The sequence below is a fragment of the Suncus etruscus genome, chromosome 1 (genome assembly GCF_024139225.1).
Source record: "Suncus etruscus isolate mSunEtr1 chromosome 1, mSunEtr1.pri.cur, whole genome shotgun sequence".
NCBI lineage: Eukaryota > Metazoa > Chordata > Mammalia > Eulipotyphla > Soricidae > Suncus > Suncus etruscus.
The window spans coordinates 62,449,941-62,464,447 of NC_064848.1; the positions used below are offsets into that span (position 1 = coordinate 62,449,941).

The 14,507-nt window shown below is 37.9% G+C and overlaps 1 protein-coding gene across 5 annotated transcripts in view; it reads right to left on the reverse strand.

Annotated features, from left to right (window-relative positions):
• Positions 1 to 3,050: 3,050 nt before the first annotated feature.
• Positions 3,051 to 14,507, reverse strand: part of RNF38 (ring finger protein 38) — a 78,702-nt gene continuing 67,245 nt past the window's right edge. For all 5 annotated transcript variants that reach the window (XM_049773512.1, XM_049773504.1, XM_049773497.1 and 2 more), the window contains 3 exons: positions 10,751 to 10,872; positions 6,682 to 6,781; positions 3,051 to 4,971 (listed from right to left, as the gene is read on the reverse strand). In XM_049773512.1, the coding sequence (XP_049629469.1) occupies positions 4,909 to 4,971; positions 6,682 to 6,781; positions 10,751 to 10,872 (285 nt within the window). In that variant the 3' untranslated portion in view covers positions 3,051 to 4,908. The remainder of the gene's footprint in view (positions 4,972 to 6,681; positions 6,782 to 10,750; positions 10,873 to 14,507) is intronic.

The window sequence follows — 14,507 nt, forward strand, 5'->3', positions numbered from 1 at the left end:
AAGTGATCTGACACAGATGTTCAAAAGAATTTTAGAACAGGACCAGTTTTATGAATTTTTAAGAATACAGTAGCCAGTGGTGTTTTAATTGGCACATTTGGTACACTTAGCATTACACCAAGGTATACAGATGACATAGCTCTTACTTGCATAAATGGACAAGTTAATTTTGACAAAGATGAAGTTGAGATTTCACATTCTATTCTATCTTCAAGGACCTCTGTCACTTGAAGAGACCCTGAGAGTCCTGTGGCTTCCTGGGACAATTCTGCCCAGTTGTGACATAGATGCTGGGCAGCCATCATTGAGGCAGAGTGAAGTGAGGTATTTTTGAAGGCTTCCATATGGCTATGGTATAGGCCAGTCCCAAGGTCCTTCCTGCCTTGTTCACTGAACAGTAAATGCCTCTGGCATAGTCCAAGTTTGGAGATTTGTTGAGACATCAAAAACCTAATACTCTTCAAAGTATGGTAGAAAATCAAAGGAAACCGAAAAATACATTATTTTTTTTGTCAGTTGAGTATTTAAGTCAAGATACTACCTTTTCTTAGCCAAATCATGACAACCTCCTAAAAAAGAAAATTGGCATCTATTGTGTATAAAAACATCAAGCAGTGGCTCCTTCTTTCCATTTGACATGAGCATGACATTAGAACTTAATATACACAAAACTGTCCAATTATCAACAAGCAGTACTTCCTAGATCTGTCGTTAATGAAATCTATGGAGGCTGAAGGACTAGCACAGTAGTAGGGTGTTTATCTTGCACATGGCTGATCCGGGAAGGACCTGGGTTCGATTCCTGGCATCCCATATAGTCCCGAGTCTGCCAGGAATGATTTCTGAGTGCAGAGCCAGGAGTAACCCCTGAGCACCACTGGTGTGGCCCAAAACCAAAACAGTATTTCTATCGTCATCTCTATGCCCCACCCCCAAAAAAAATCCAAAAAGGAAGAACACTATGGTTGAGGCTGAAGCAATAGCACAAGGGATAAGGCATTTGCCTTGAATGTGGCTGGCCTGGGTTCGATCCCCAGCAACTCATATAATTCTCCAAGCCTGCCAGGAGTGATTTCTGAGCGCAGAGCCTGGAGTAAAACAAACAAAACAACAACAACAACAAAATAAATCTATGGAGCCAGGGAGATAACGCAAAGGATTGGACAGAGCACGTTTCTGCATGTTAAAGCCATATTTGAGCTCATGTTATGGATCTCTGAGCACTAAGAAGAAATTACTTAGGTATCTCTGATATTCAATGAGCTAAATGAACTTAAAAGAAGCTCATTTTAGTTATCTTGGCCTTTTAAAAATGTAATTATGTGTTTCCAAGATATTTACAAGGGCCAGAGAGATAACAGTGGTAGGGCACATGCCTTGCATGTGGCCAACCTTGATTTGATGCTTGGCACCCCATATGGTCCTTTGAGCCTGCAAGGAGTAATTCCTGAATGCAGTCAGGAGTAATACCTGAGCACAACAGGTGTGGCCCCCAAACCAAAATAATTAAAATGTTCATGAAGAACAGTGAATCATATTCTAAATATTTAACAGCCAGTAACTTAATTCTATACTCCCACAAAATCTTCTTTTAGCCCTCACACACATCCACTACCCTTCCATAATACAGTAGCATGAAACACAACGAGAGTTAAGTGTACATCATACATTTATTACCAACAACCCTCTCAACTCCAAAAGTGGGCACAGGGATTAAAAATAAAAATTCATTGCACTACTTAGTAAAGCATTACTAGTAACTTTCATAAAAAATGTACAAACTTTGTTAAAAATTTATCAAGCCTTCAAATGATTTGGTTACAGATATTTATAATACGTACATTTAAAACTATGTTAACTGATACAATGGAATATGATTTGAGGAAATGACTCAGCAAATGATTCCCAGAAAATACCCCTGTAAGCTTTCATAATCTCAAACAGCAAAATGAGGTAACCAAATGTACCAACAGGGGAAAAATAGCTTCTTATTGAAGGCCTAAAGATATCTGTGAAAAATATTCTCACATGACTTGAGATCTTATTCAAAATATTATGAGGCCTCAATTTAAGAATCTTTAACAAATCACATTTCAGAACACATAAAATCTAGATATGCTTTCAACATTTTCAAGACTTTGTTCAAAGAACAAAATCAGGACAGAAAATTCCTAGAGATCCTGATACCCAAAGGCCTTGGCTTGCTTTTTTGTTTTGGGGAGGGGGTTGGAGGCTTCCTTTAAAAAAATAAATCAGATAACTCATGGGGAAAAAAGCCCCAACAAAACGTCTACCTAAAAAACACCCCCACAGCAGAGATAAGATGATAAAATCAATATTGTTTTAGAAGGAAAGAGGAAGGCAACAAAACATCTGCTTGCTATCTGGCTTACCCAAGGTGACAAAAGTTGGGCATGAATCAACTTTTCTCTATTGCTACCCACAAAGTTGCTCATTGTGGTTGGTCTATGCTGGGTCACATGCATGTGTGTTCTTAATACCCACTGACCACTTCATAAGCAAGTCTAGAGCGTCCCATGCAAATAAGATCGAGACAGATTAGTCGTAACAGTGCAACAATTTAGATTTTTACCAAAATTGACCCTGCTGCCTCCTATACTGCCAACTGCCTCTCAAAATTTTACTACAAAAGGAATGCTATACGAATTAGTTGCCAGAAAGAGAAAAAAAGCTACTTTTCCTGGGCATTAGTACAATGTGCCTTGTTAATAAGGTATCTATATAAATTAGAAAAAAGTGCTTTAATTGCATGCTTCAATAAAATGAATACTGAGTGTAGTAGTGTTATGTTAAATCTGTACAGATATAAACTTTTTTGCAGCTATATAAAAGTCAATGTGTAAGATAGACTTTAGCCATTTTAAACATGATTTTTCATTAAAAAAGATTAAACTATACATGATTTGTAATGTAACTGATTATATGCCAATCATTTTGGCCATAACATACCTTTTTCATCAATAGGCGAGGGACAACCCTAATGCTTTAAAAAGTCACATGTTGCCACTCTTTAGATGTGTATCTGATACACTGACAAGTATAGGAACAAACAGAAAGAATGCAAAATCCTGTTTGTTTGACTAGTAGAGAGGCAACAGTGTTTGGAAAAGGGCAAAATTGTGCTTCTGTGTGAATAGATTTTACTAAGTTCTAAACTGTGATGAGCTTTTAATCTTCAAGGGAGGGAAAACAGGATGGCAGTGACAGGCAGTTAACACTGAGTAGAAGCTGATGCAGAGCCAACAAAAAGCTGAGTAAGGCTGGTAGCAAGCAAGTGATCACAGTTCTGACTGAAATTATGTAGCTTGTGCTACTGTAAATAAAGTAATGAAGTAACCGCAGAAGAGGCAGACAATGCATTAAAACAAGAGCTAAATCTAAGCACTGCTTGAAAAAATGACTTTAAATAATCTGAATTATGGTTAATGGACCTTTTAAAAAAAACACACAACTATGTATTTCAGGTCAACTAAATGAAGGTCAATTCCCATTTTACAGCATTATTTTTATACAAAAATCAAATCTTATTTATACTGCAAGTATTCTGGACACCTGTTATATTAAAATTTCTCAAACAAAAGCAGTAAAACATCGAAGTAGATCAGGTCTAAGGAACTTGAACTGTCACAGCATTTGATCCATCCTGAAAATGGTTTTGATGAGAAGCACATTTACTGAGGGATGAACAACTAGGCAACTTTCAGAACTGGAGCTTGTTAGGTGAATTATTATAAACAAAAATACAGCTTACTTAAAATAATTTAGTTGCCAATGGGCACTTGAACAAAGGCAAAGTATCAGAAGTCAAAGAGATTAGACTTTGTGGGGGACCAGTGGTATTCTTAAAAATATATTACTCATATCTTCAGAATAGACTACAAATCAAAATATTTTTAAAAAATCATCACAAGTGCTTCCTATAAGAAGCTTACTGGAAATGTAAAGGAAAAAAAAAACAGTATCAACATTCAAACCATTGATTGAAATGCTAATATTGCTAACAGATGATGTATGATATTGCACCTTCTTTTTGGAAAACAGCAAGTTGGAGATTAAAAAATTTTTTTCACAACTGAATAAAAAGATCAGGTTCATGGAGTGAGATTCTGCTACGCTTTTTCTTAAGTGACCCACTTGGGGCCACCACGAAGAGAAGGTGACAGCTGCCTGAAGCAAAGGAAGAAGGCTTTCTCATTCCATTCATTGGGAGGGAAAGGGACAGGAGTATTCAATGCTTATAATCGATGCACCCTTAGCAATCAGTGTGCAACAGCAAACACAAGGGAAAAATAAACCAGTGTACAGTACTAGTGCTGTTTAAATAACACACCAGATTATACATTGCAGCATAATTAAAACTACACACACATTCTTGGTACATGCTGGTATATAGGATCTCATACGCACTTTAGCTACCATGCCCTCACACAAGTAGTTGCACACACGCACACAGAAACATTTATCACCGACAGTCATACGCTGCATTCATTTCCACTCACAGTTTCTGAAGGCTCTATATAAGGTAGATTGCTATATCATCTGGAGCTACCACTTTTTATAAAAGCACATGCTAAAAGATCACGTCCACTGTAATCTTGCAGCAACACTCGGAATGATCACACAAAAACCAGGGAATGTTAGTGCACACACAAAATAAGCTAAAGAAAAAGTCTTTGGAGTTCCAGTCACACGGTTAGTATAACAATCCCATAATTGTGAAGACTAATTGTAAGCTTTTATAGTTGATTAAGTCACACAGTGCAAAGAAAGGTCCATTGACCCTTTTGAAAAAGGGAGGGCTGGAAGCCACAGATTAAGTTCAATGGATATAGTCCGTATATACATGTGATGAGGAACAACCAAATGAAATTTGTGCTCTTAGGTCGGTCATTCTGAATCGCGATGAACTTCTGAAGCATCAGCTCGGCAAATTGGGCAAGTACGATTTGCCTGAAAAAAAAAAAAAAACAAATAAAAACGACTTATTTTGAAAAATTGAAGCTTTTATTTCTTATATATTTTTTCATTCTTTGATCCTTTGAGGACATGCAAACCATTTTATTTTACAAAAATGCCCCACAAGTTTCAAATATTTAAGATAGCATATTAATAATAAGATTACTCATCACAATTTCATATAAATTTAGTGACTGGAGTAAATTTACATCTCAAGAATGCCATTGTTTGCTGAATGCTAAGGTCAGAAACAGGCCTCACCACTGAAGTTAATTTTTTATAACCTAATCTTGACTGTATATAACTGTCAAATTTCTATGTGATAGTATTATCAAACCAGTCCTCTTCTATAGTATGGTAGTTATCAAACCAGTCCTCCTCCTTTTTCTCCAATCACCACTACATACCCTTTGTCTAGTCCAGAATATTCTTATTTGCCTCTCCCTGTGCCCCAGAAAATTTTCTTTTCTACTACACTTTTCTTTTTTTGGGGGGAGGGGGTTGGGAAGGGAGTTGGTCACACCCGGCAGCGCTCAGGGGACCATATGGGATACCAGGATTCAAACCAGGTCTGTCCTATGTTGGCCACCTGCAAGGCAAACAAAGGCCTTACCGCTCTGCTCTCGCTCCGGCTCCTCTACTACACTTTCCAAAGGATCAAGACCAAACCTCACGCAATACTCTGGGACTTTGGTGTCTCTTTATACTCTAGTGATCAAGTTACAAAAATTTGAGTGTTCTGCTCATTCTGTTCTCATATTCAGAGTTATGAATAAAATAATAGTTTTCCTAAAATGTCAAAGACCTCAAAATTCAGCATGAATTAAACTGTTGTCCTTAATTTGTGCTTACAGAAAGGACTGCTTCTGGAGTGATAGCACCGTGGTTAGGCGATTGTCTTGCACAAGGCCAACAAAGAATAAACCCGTTTGAATCCTGGCAACCCGAGCCTGGTCCCGAGTCTGCCCGGAGTGACTCCTGATACAGAGCCAGGAGTAGCCCCTGAGTGCTGGCAGGAGTGACCAGAGCCAGGAGTAACCCCTGAATCCTGCCGAGTATGACCCAAAAAACAAAAAGAAAGGATGCTTCTACTTTTTAACTCATCAATCTGTCTTCCTAACTAAAGTTGATTTATTTGTTTTGACTTACTTTATTATTACGTCATAACTTTTTAGAGTCAATTATAAAGACTAGTAACATGAAATAGTAAAAAAGAAAAAGAAAAAAGAAACAAACAAAACCCCCAAAAAACTCCGGAAGCCCTGATATAATTTCACACTGGCCTAAGTACTGAATCTCTATCTCTTGGGCAATATATACAAATGAGAAAATGGTCAAAAAGCAACAATAAGTTTTATCTCCCATAAAAATTTCTGATAAAGGATGAAGGAGTTCTCTTCAAATAAGTCCACCTCTAAACTTCTAGAGTAAACTGTGGCCTATAAGTTCAGGCCTTATTGCCATAATAGATGGAAAAAAATAAGACATATTATCAGACATAAATATTTCATCTTTAACTTTTGGACAATCTAAAACAATCTTATGTTTTAAACTGGCTCTCTTCATTACAGCAATTATAAAAAAAGCTACCTCAATTTAGTCTCCTATACCTACTTCCAATAAAAAACCTGGACTAATTCTAATATAACTATAATTAATAAAGAAAGTTCAGTATTATTCTCTTTACAAACTCTATGACTTTACCTTAAGCCATTTGTCAACACACTTGGCATGGAACTCATGGTTACAGGGTAAAACTCTAAGTAGCTGCCTTGACTCAAAATCACACATGCATACTACACACCTAAAACAAAAAGCAAAAAAAAAAACATTTTAGGCACAAAATTGTCTTCTATTTTATGATTACTAAAATTAAAAAAAGACATACAATTAAAAATATTATTCAATTTTAAAACACAATACTCTAAATACTCTGGAAGGAAAAATGACAATAAAAAGATTAAATAAGCATCTGTTACTTAAAAGAAATCATTAAATTTTCTGGTTCAAACCCAGAGTCAGTTATAATGCTATATTTACCAAGTGGTACTGAAACAACTAAATATCATCATGCTAAAGAATAAAGAGGATTCCCTCTTAAGACTATATATAAAAATCAGTCTAAAATGAATTAAAGACCCGAGCAGATATAAAATTATCCAATCCTTGATTAGGCAATGGCTTATGAGAGGATGTTACAGGGGCTGGAGAGATAGTACAAGCGGATAGGGCATCTGTATTGCACATATCTGTATTGCACATTGCCAACCCAGGTTTGATCTCAGCATCCCCTATGGTCTCCAAGCCTACCAAGAGTGATTTTTTTAGTGCAGAGCTATGAGTAACCCCTGACTGCCACCAGATGTGGCCCCCCTCCCAAGAAGAAACAAACAACAATAACAATGAGAGGATACTGATATCACAAAGAAGGAAAATAAAAAACGTTTTTCAAAAATTATCAAGAATGAGAAAAGGAAGATAAGTTTAATTATACAATGGAGTTATTTTTTGTTTTTGGGCCATACATGGCAATGCTCAGGGGTTATTCCTAGGCTCTACATTCAGGAATCACTTCAGGAGGTGCTTGGGGACCATATGGAATGCTGCTGATTGAACCTGGGCCAGCCATGTGCAAAGCACACAGCCTATATTATCTCTGCAGTCCCAATGGGAGACATTTTTGAAACTTATGAATTTAGATTGGAGAGATAATGTGGTAAATAGGGCACTTGCTTGTCTTGCATGTGGTTGACCCACGTTCAATCCCTGGCACAACATATGGTTTCCCCCCAGTACTGTCAGGAGTAATCCTGAAGTACGCATCCAGGAGTAGTAAGCCTAGAACACTGCCAAGTATAGCCCCCAAACAAGTCATGTAGCTAAATGGCAAATACATATAATACCTATTTTCTACATTTAGTAATAAAAAGATAAAGGGCCAGAGAGTGTTCAAAGGGCTGAGCACACACTTTGCAAGCCGGAGAGTTCTGGGTTTCTATTGCTGGTATATATGGTCACCAAGCAGAGCCAGGAGCATTTCCCCAATACAGAACTAGGAGTTGCTCCCAACTAATAATAAAACTAACAATATTATAATAAGTAAATTTAAAAATGACTGTGGATCTGAACAGTAATGGTCATTAATTACATTAAAATAACCCAACATGTAACATTAGCTTTCATGAAAATGAAATCAAAATCTTAAGGAGATTCACTTCATTTCCACTAGAGTGGCTATAATAAGTGGCTAATAAGCAAGGGAGGACAAGGAAAATTTGTACACAGCTGGTGGGAAGATAAAATGATAGTAACTTTGTAAAAGCTTCAGAAAGTTAAACAGACTTTAACTTTAACTGAGTTGCAGACTATTATGAACCCTGTAACCTATTTATGCAAGAGAGAAAAATAAAAAGAGAAATTAGAACATCCCCATATATGGCTATTTAACCAAGAGAAATGAAATAAAAATTCAGAAAGCATATATTTTTTATCATTTGTTTCCCATTATAAAGAGATGCATACATTTTTTAATTTTAACATGTACATTTACTTTGTCCCTTGAGCCCCCAGATTGTAGTACATTACAATATTTCTTACACAAAGCAATCCAAGCCAAAAAATTTATGCAACTCCCTTAACATTAAAAGGGATTGTTGACACAATTGATCATAATACAGTAATTCATTAAGAATGAGTCAAAGGGGCCGGAGAGATAGCACAGTGGTATTTGCTTCGCAAGCAGCGGACCCAGGACCTAAGGTGGTTGATTCAAATTCCAGTGTCCCATATGGTCCCCTGTGCCTGCCAGGAGCTATTTCTGAGCAGATAGTCAGGAGCAGCCCCTGAACGCCGCCAGGTGTGGCCCAAAAACCAACCAACCAAACAAACAAACATAAAGAATGAGTGAAAGGAGCACAGCAAAGACTGTGTTAATGTGGAAATTGTTTGCATAGGCCCAGCCAGAAAGCATATTTTCTATGATCTACATTTATATTTAATATACATGGTATTATTCATACTAAACAAAAAGTAGAAACCTCCCAAGTAAACAATCATCAATAGATAGAAAAACCATTTATCTATTCATAAAATGGAATGGTAGATTGCTACATAATGAAAATACTACTACAAATTACAACATGAGATTTGAAAATGCTACCCTATATGAAAGCTTTCAGATTTGTTTTGTTTTGTTTTGTTTTTGGGTCACACCTGGCAGTGCTCAGGGGTTACTCCTGGCTCCATGCTCAGAAATCGCTCCTGGCGGGCTCAGGGGACCATATGGGATGCCGGGATTCAAACCAATGACCTTCTACATAAAAGGCAAATGCCTTACCTCAATGTTATCTCTCTGGCCCCAGCTTTCAGATTTTTATAAAAATATCATATAACCAATACATATCAAGACCATATGAAGCCATGTATGTGGAATGCCCAAAATGCAAAAATCTAATAAAAACAAAAAGTTAGGGCCACAGTGATAGTATAGTGGGTACGGCGCTTGCCTTGCACGCGACTGACATGGGTTTGATCTCTAGCATCCCATATGGCCCCTGAACCTGCCAGGACTGACTCCTAAGCACAGAGCCAGAAGTAACCTGAGCATGTCCAGGTGTGGCTGCAAAACTAAGACAAAATCAAAAGTTAAGTGAAGGTGGTGGATAATGCTAGAATGTCTTAAGTTTGGAGAGAAATGAGGGAGTAGCTGCTAATGAGAAAGGGGTTAAGAAAACAGAAACTGAATGCATTGGTTGTCCATATCATTAGAAAAAGCTCACAATGGGCTGGGAGGGCAAAGGGTGCTCTTAAGAAGTGCTAGGGTGGGGCCGGAGAGATAGCGTGGAGGTAAGGCGTTTGCCTTTCATGCAGGAGGTCATCGGTTCGAATCCCGGCGCCCCATATGGTCCCCTGTGCCTGCCAGGAGCAATTTCTGAGCCTGGAGCCAGAAATAACCCCTGAGCACTGCCGGGTGTGACCCAAAAACCACAAAAAAAAAAAAAAAAAAAAAAAAAAAAAAAAAAAAAAAAAGAAGTGCTAGGGTTACAGGGGCCATAATATAAAGAAGGCCTACAGTGCCAGGGACCAAACCTAGCAAAACTTGCATGCAGTCTAAACTATTACTATATACCAGATCCTGAACTGTGTACTTTATATGGGTTTGCTTTTAGGCTATAACCCTGTGGTGCTCAGGAATGATTCTAAAGGTGCTTGGGGGAATCATATGAGACGTTGAGAAAAAAACCAGGGTACATAAAGGATTATAGCCTTACCCACAGTATTATCTCTCTGGCCCTGAACTGTATATTTTGGTTTTAAGGCTACATCTAGCAGTGATAAGGGCTTATTCCTGCCTCTGCACACAGGGACCACTCCTGGTTGAATTTGGAAGATCAATGACAGTGCCAGAAATCAAATTCAGGTTGTCTGTGTTCAAATCAAGTGCCTTATCCTCTATGCTATCCTCTATACTCTAGCCACTGAACTGTATACTTTTAATGTTTATTATTTTACATGCATTTTATATAGAAAAAGATTCTAAAGTTTAGAGAAAATCTAAAAATCCAGAAGAACAATCATCAATAGAATGTTTACATCTTTATCTTCCAATGCAGTCTCACTAGAACTAAGAAAACTTAACTTTTCATTTGAACATCCCATGTGACTAACAGTATACATCTGGAGTATGAAATAGATTCTTAAATTATCTTTGACTCGAGCTTTATTTTATAAAAGTAGAAAAAGAAACTAAACAGCAATGTCAGAATGTACTTACAAAGTCTGTTCTGACTGGTGGTTGTTAGGATTGAACCGGTAAGAAGGAAGCTGTTCAATATCTGCTTTAGTTAGTCCTCGTGGCTTAGCCTCTCCCAGACGCTCTGCTAGGTTTAAAAGGGCCTGTAGAGGGGAAAGAAAACACTTTAAATACTAATTTTCTACCCATAAGTTGTTTGATAAAACAGTTACAGGAAAATCAATGTATATGAAAAGTAGAATACTAATAAGATAAACTTTCATATTCCTATTACCCAGGCTCAAAAATTCAAGGTCGGTCACAAAGAACAAGAACAACCAGTGCTGGTGTGGATGTGAGGAGAAAGGGACTCTCATTCACTGCTGGCAGGAATGCTGACTGGTCCAGCCCTTGTGGAAAACATTTTGGATATCCCTCAGAAAACTAGAAATTGAGCTTCCATATGACCTAGCAATACCACACCTAGGGATATACCCTAGGAACCCAAAAACACAATGAGAAGTCCTCTGCATTTCTATTATTTGTCATAGCACTATTTATAATAGCCAGAATCTGGAAACAACCCAAATGCCCAAGAACAGATGAGTGGCTAAAAAAACGGTGGAACATCTACATAATGGAATACTTACACAGCTGTTAGGAAAAATGAAGTTATGAAATGTGCTTATACATGGATGGCTATGAAATTATGCTGAGTGAAATGAGTCAGAGAGGGGGACAGACATAGAATAATCACACTCATTTGTAGGATATAAGAAAAATCAAAGAGTATGATTATAATATCCAGAGACAATAGAGATGAAGGCTAGGAGGATCAGTTCATCGTAGGAAACTTGACAAAAAGAATGGTGAATGCAGATAGGGTAGAGAATGGGCCATGTGACAATGATAGTTGAAACTGAAAGGGGATAGTGATATATACGCCTTCATTAATGATAGTGCAAATCACAGGAAGATAAGGAGAGGGAGAGGGAAGAGAGAGGGGGAGAGGGGAAGGGAGAAGTGAAGAGGGAGGGAGAGAAAAAGGAGAAAGGGTAGGAGAGGAAGAGATGCCTAGCTCAGAGGCAGGCAGGGGAAGTTAGGAGGGAAACTGGAGACACTGGTGATGGGAAATGTGCTCTGGTAAAGGGTGGTGTGCATTCTATGACTGAAACTCAACCATGAACAATTTTGTAAGCACAGTGCCTAATGTAATTATATAAAATAAAGTAAAATAAAATGCTACGACTATGAAAAAAAATCAAGGTAGGTCGAGAGAGAGAGAGAGAATATTGTTAAGACCTGAGCACCACCAGTATGACCCAAAAAACGATTAATGGCAAATCTTATTTCATTTATAACAGTCTACTGCCAAGACTGAGATAAAAAAAATTAATTTTATTCTGTGAAATTTTTTTCGGGGGGCCACACCTCAAGACACTCGAGTTACTCCTGGCTCTGCACTCAGAAATTGCTCCTGGCAGCCTTGGGGACCATATGGGATGCCGGAAAGCAAACCTGACTTCGTCCAGTGTTAGCAGTGTGCAAGGCAAACACCCTATCACTGTGCTATCACTCCGGCCCCCTTATTCTGTGAAATGCTATTGGAGGTAGAAGGAAGTGTTTATGAAGCATTACTCAGCCATTCCTCCCACCACTCTCCAGCATTTCAATACCGAAGGATGTAGTACTGTTGGGGTCCTGGAGTTATACAGGCTGTCCTGGCAGTGCTTCAGGGTTTCTAAGGTTGAACTCAGTAACATTTGGGCTCAGTCATATCCAAGGTATATGCCTTAATTCCAGCACTGTGTTTCTAGCCCTGTATTATTTTTTAATTCTATAATTCAATATTTAAAAAAAATAAAAACGGTAAAAAAAAAAAATCTTAAATTTTCAAAAAAGCTTTGTTTGTTCTTGGGCCACACCCAGCTATGCTCAGAGAATACTCCTGGCTCTACACTCAGAAATCACTCCTGGCAGGCTCAGGGGACCATATGGGATGTTGGGAATAGAACCAGGGTTCAGGTTGGCTGTATGCAAGGCAAAAATGCCTTACCACTGTGTTATCATGCCGGCCCTTTAAAAAAGCAATTTTAAACTCAAGGAACATTAGCACTAAATTTGCTGCTCTGGCTGCAGTACAGATTCAGACAAGTGCTACACATTGACATTCACTTAAATGTTTGGTTTGTGTACCAATATAACTGGTGGTCCACACACACACGCACGCGCGGCCAAAATGACATTCACTTAAATGTTTGGTTTGTGTACCAATATAACTATATAACTGGTGGTCTACACACACACACACAACACACACACACACACACACACACACACACACACACACACGGCCAAAATGTTTATCTTTTATCTGAATTGTTGGGGGATAGAGGATTAAACCACACCTAGAGGTGCTCAGAGAACTAAATTATTATGCTGGGTATTCATACTATTGTCTGTCGGGATGCACTAACCCCTTACACTATTGGGGCTAATCATGTCTTATCTGTAGGATGCTTCAAATGCAAATAAAAAGAATTGACTGCAAAGTTTCATAGCATCATTTGATACTTTCAGAACATACTATAAAACATAAGGGCAGTGGTAGTTCACTGCCAGGAAAACAATAAAACAAAGTTTTTCAGCACTCATCTGCATGCTTAAATATGTTTCCTTTTCACTTTTTTACCTTAAAGCACTTGTAATTAGCTGACTTTAAGTGTCATTACTACATTTATCCTACTATTGTTCTTGCCTTTAAAAGTATTATTGTTGGGGTCAGAGCGATAGTACAACGAATGGTAGGGCATTTACGTTGTACGTGGCCAACCCAGGTTTGATTCCTGCCATCCCATATGGTTCCTTGAGCCTGCCAGGAATGATCTGAGTGAAGAGCCAGGAGTAACTAACCCCTGTGCATTGCCCAAAACAAAACAAAGAAAGTATTACTATTGTCATCTCTATGACAGTAAGATTCTAACTTTACAATTAAACTGATCATCAAGTCCTCAATAAATTTGTATGATCAATTATCAAAACAACTGCAAGTACAATGTAGAGAAAAATATATGGGACATGTTGAATAACAAGTAGTTTTAGAAAAGAGGTAAGATTTATTGAGATTATAGATTTAAAATGCCTCTCAGGGTAGTATAGTGCTGGATCTACGAAGATGTTTATGTTATAAAATGTGGTGGGAGAAATCAAGGAAAGTACTCAGGCAAGAATAGGATATGCTATTTAAAAAAATGTAGGTTACACACACACACACACACACACACACACACACACACACACACACACACACAGACTTTGAGTGAACTCAAACTTTAACTGAAGTGGAAATCTATAAATTTCACCTATTCCTAATTTCAAATAATATAATAATGTCTCTTCTCTGATATAGCTTCTTCATAGGCCAAAGCACATCTGATCACAACAACCTTCCTACCCTCACCCATGGCAATTCCATGTCATCCAATTTGGTTGATTCTTGTGTTAGCATTATTTCCCAATATGTATTTTTTTTTTTCTATTTGCAGTTCCTGTAATTCCCAAACTGTGAAGTTTGGGGCTGAACTGATGATCCAGGGGGCTCAGGTTTGATTCCCCACAACATATGGTCCCTCTGAGCATTGCTAGAAGCAGCCTCAAAGATAAAAAATTTACATAATTTTATAACTTAGGTTTCCCTGTCAACAATTTCCAATCACTTTAACTATAAGCAGAATTTTGACTTTTTTTTTTGTTGTTCTTGGGCCACACCCAATAACACTCAGGGGTTACTCCTGGCTCT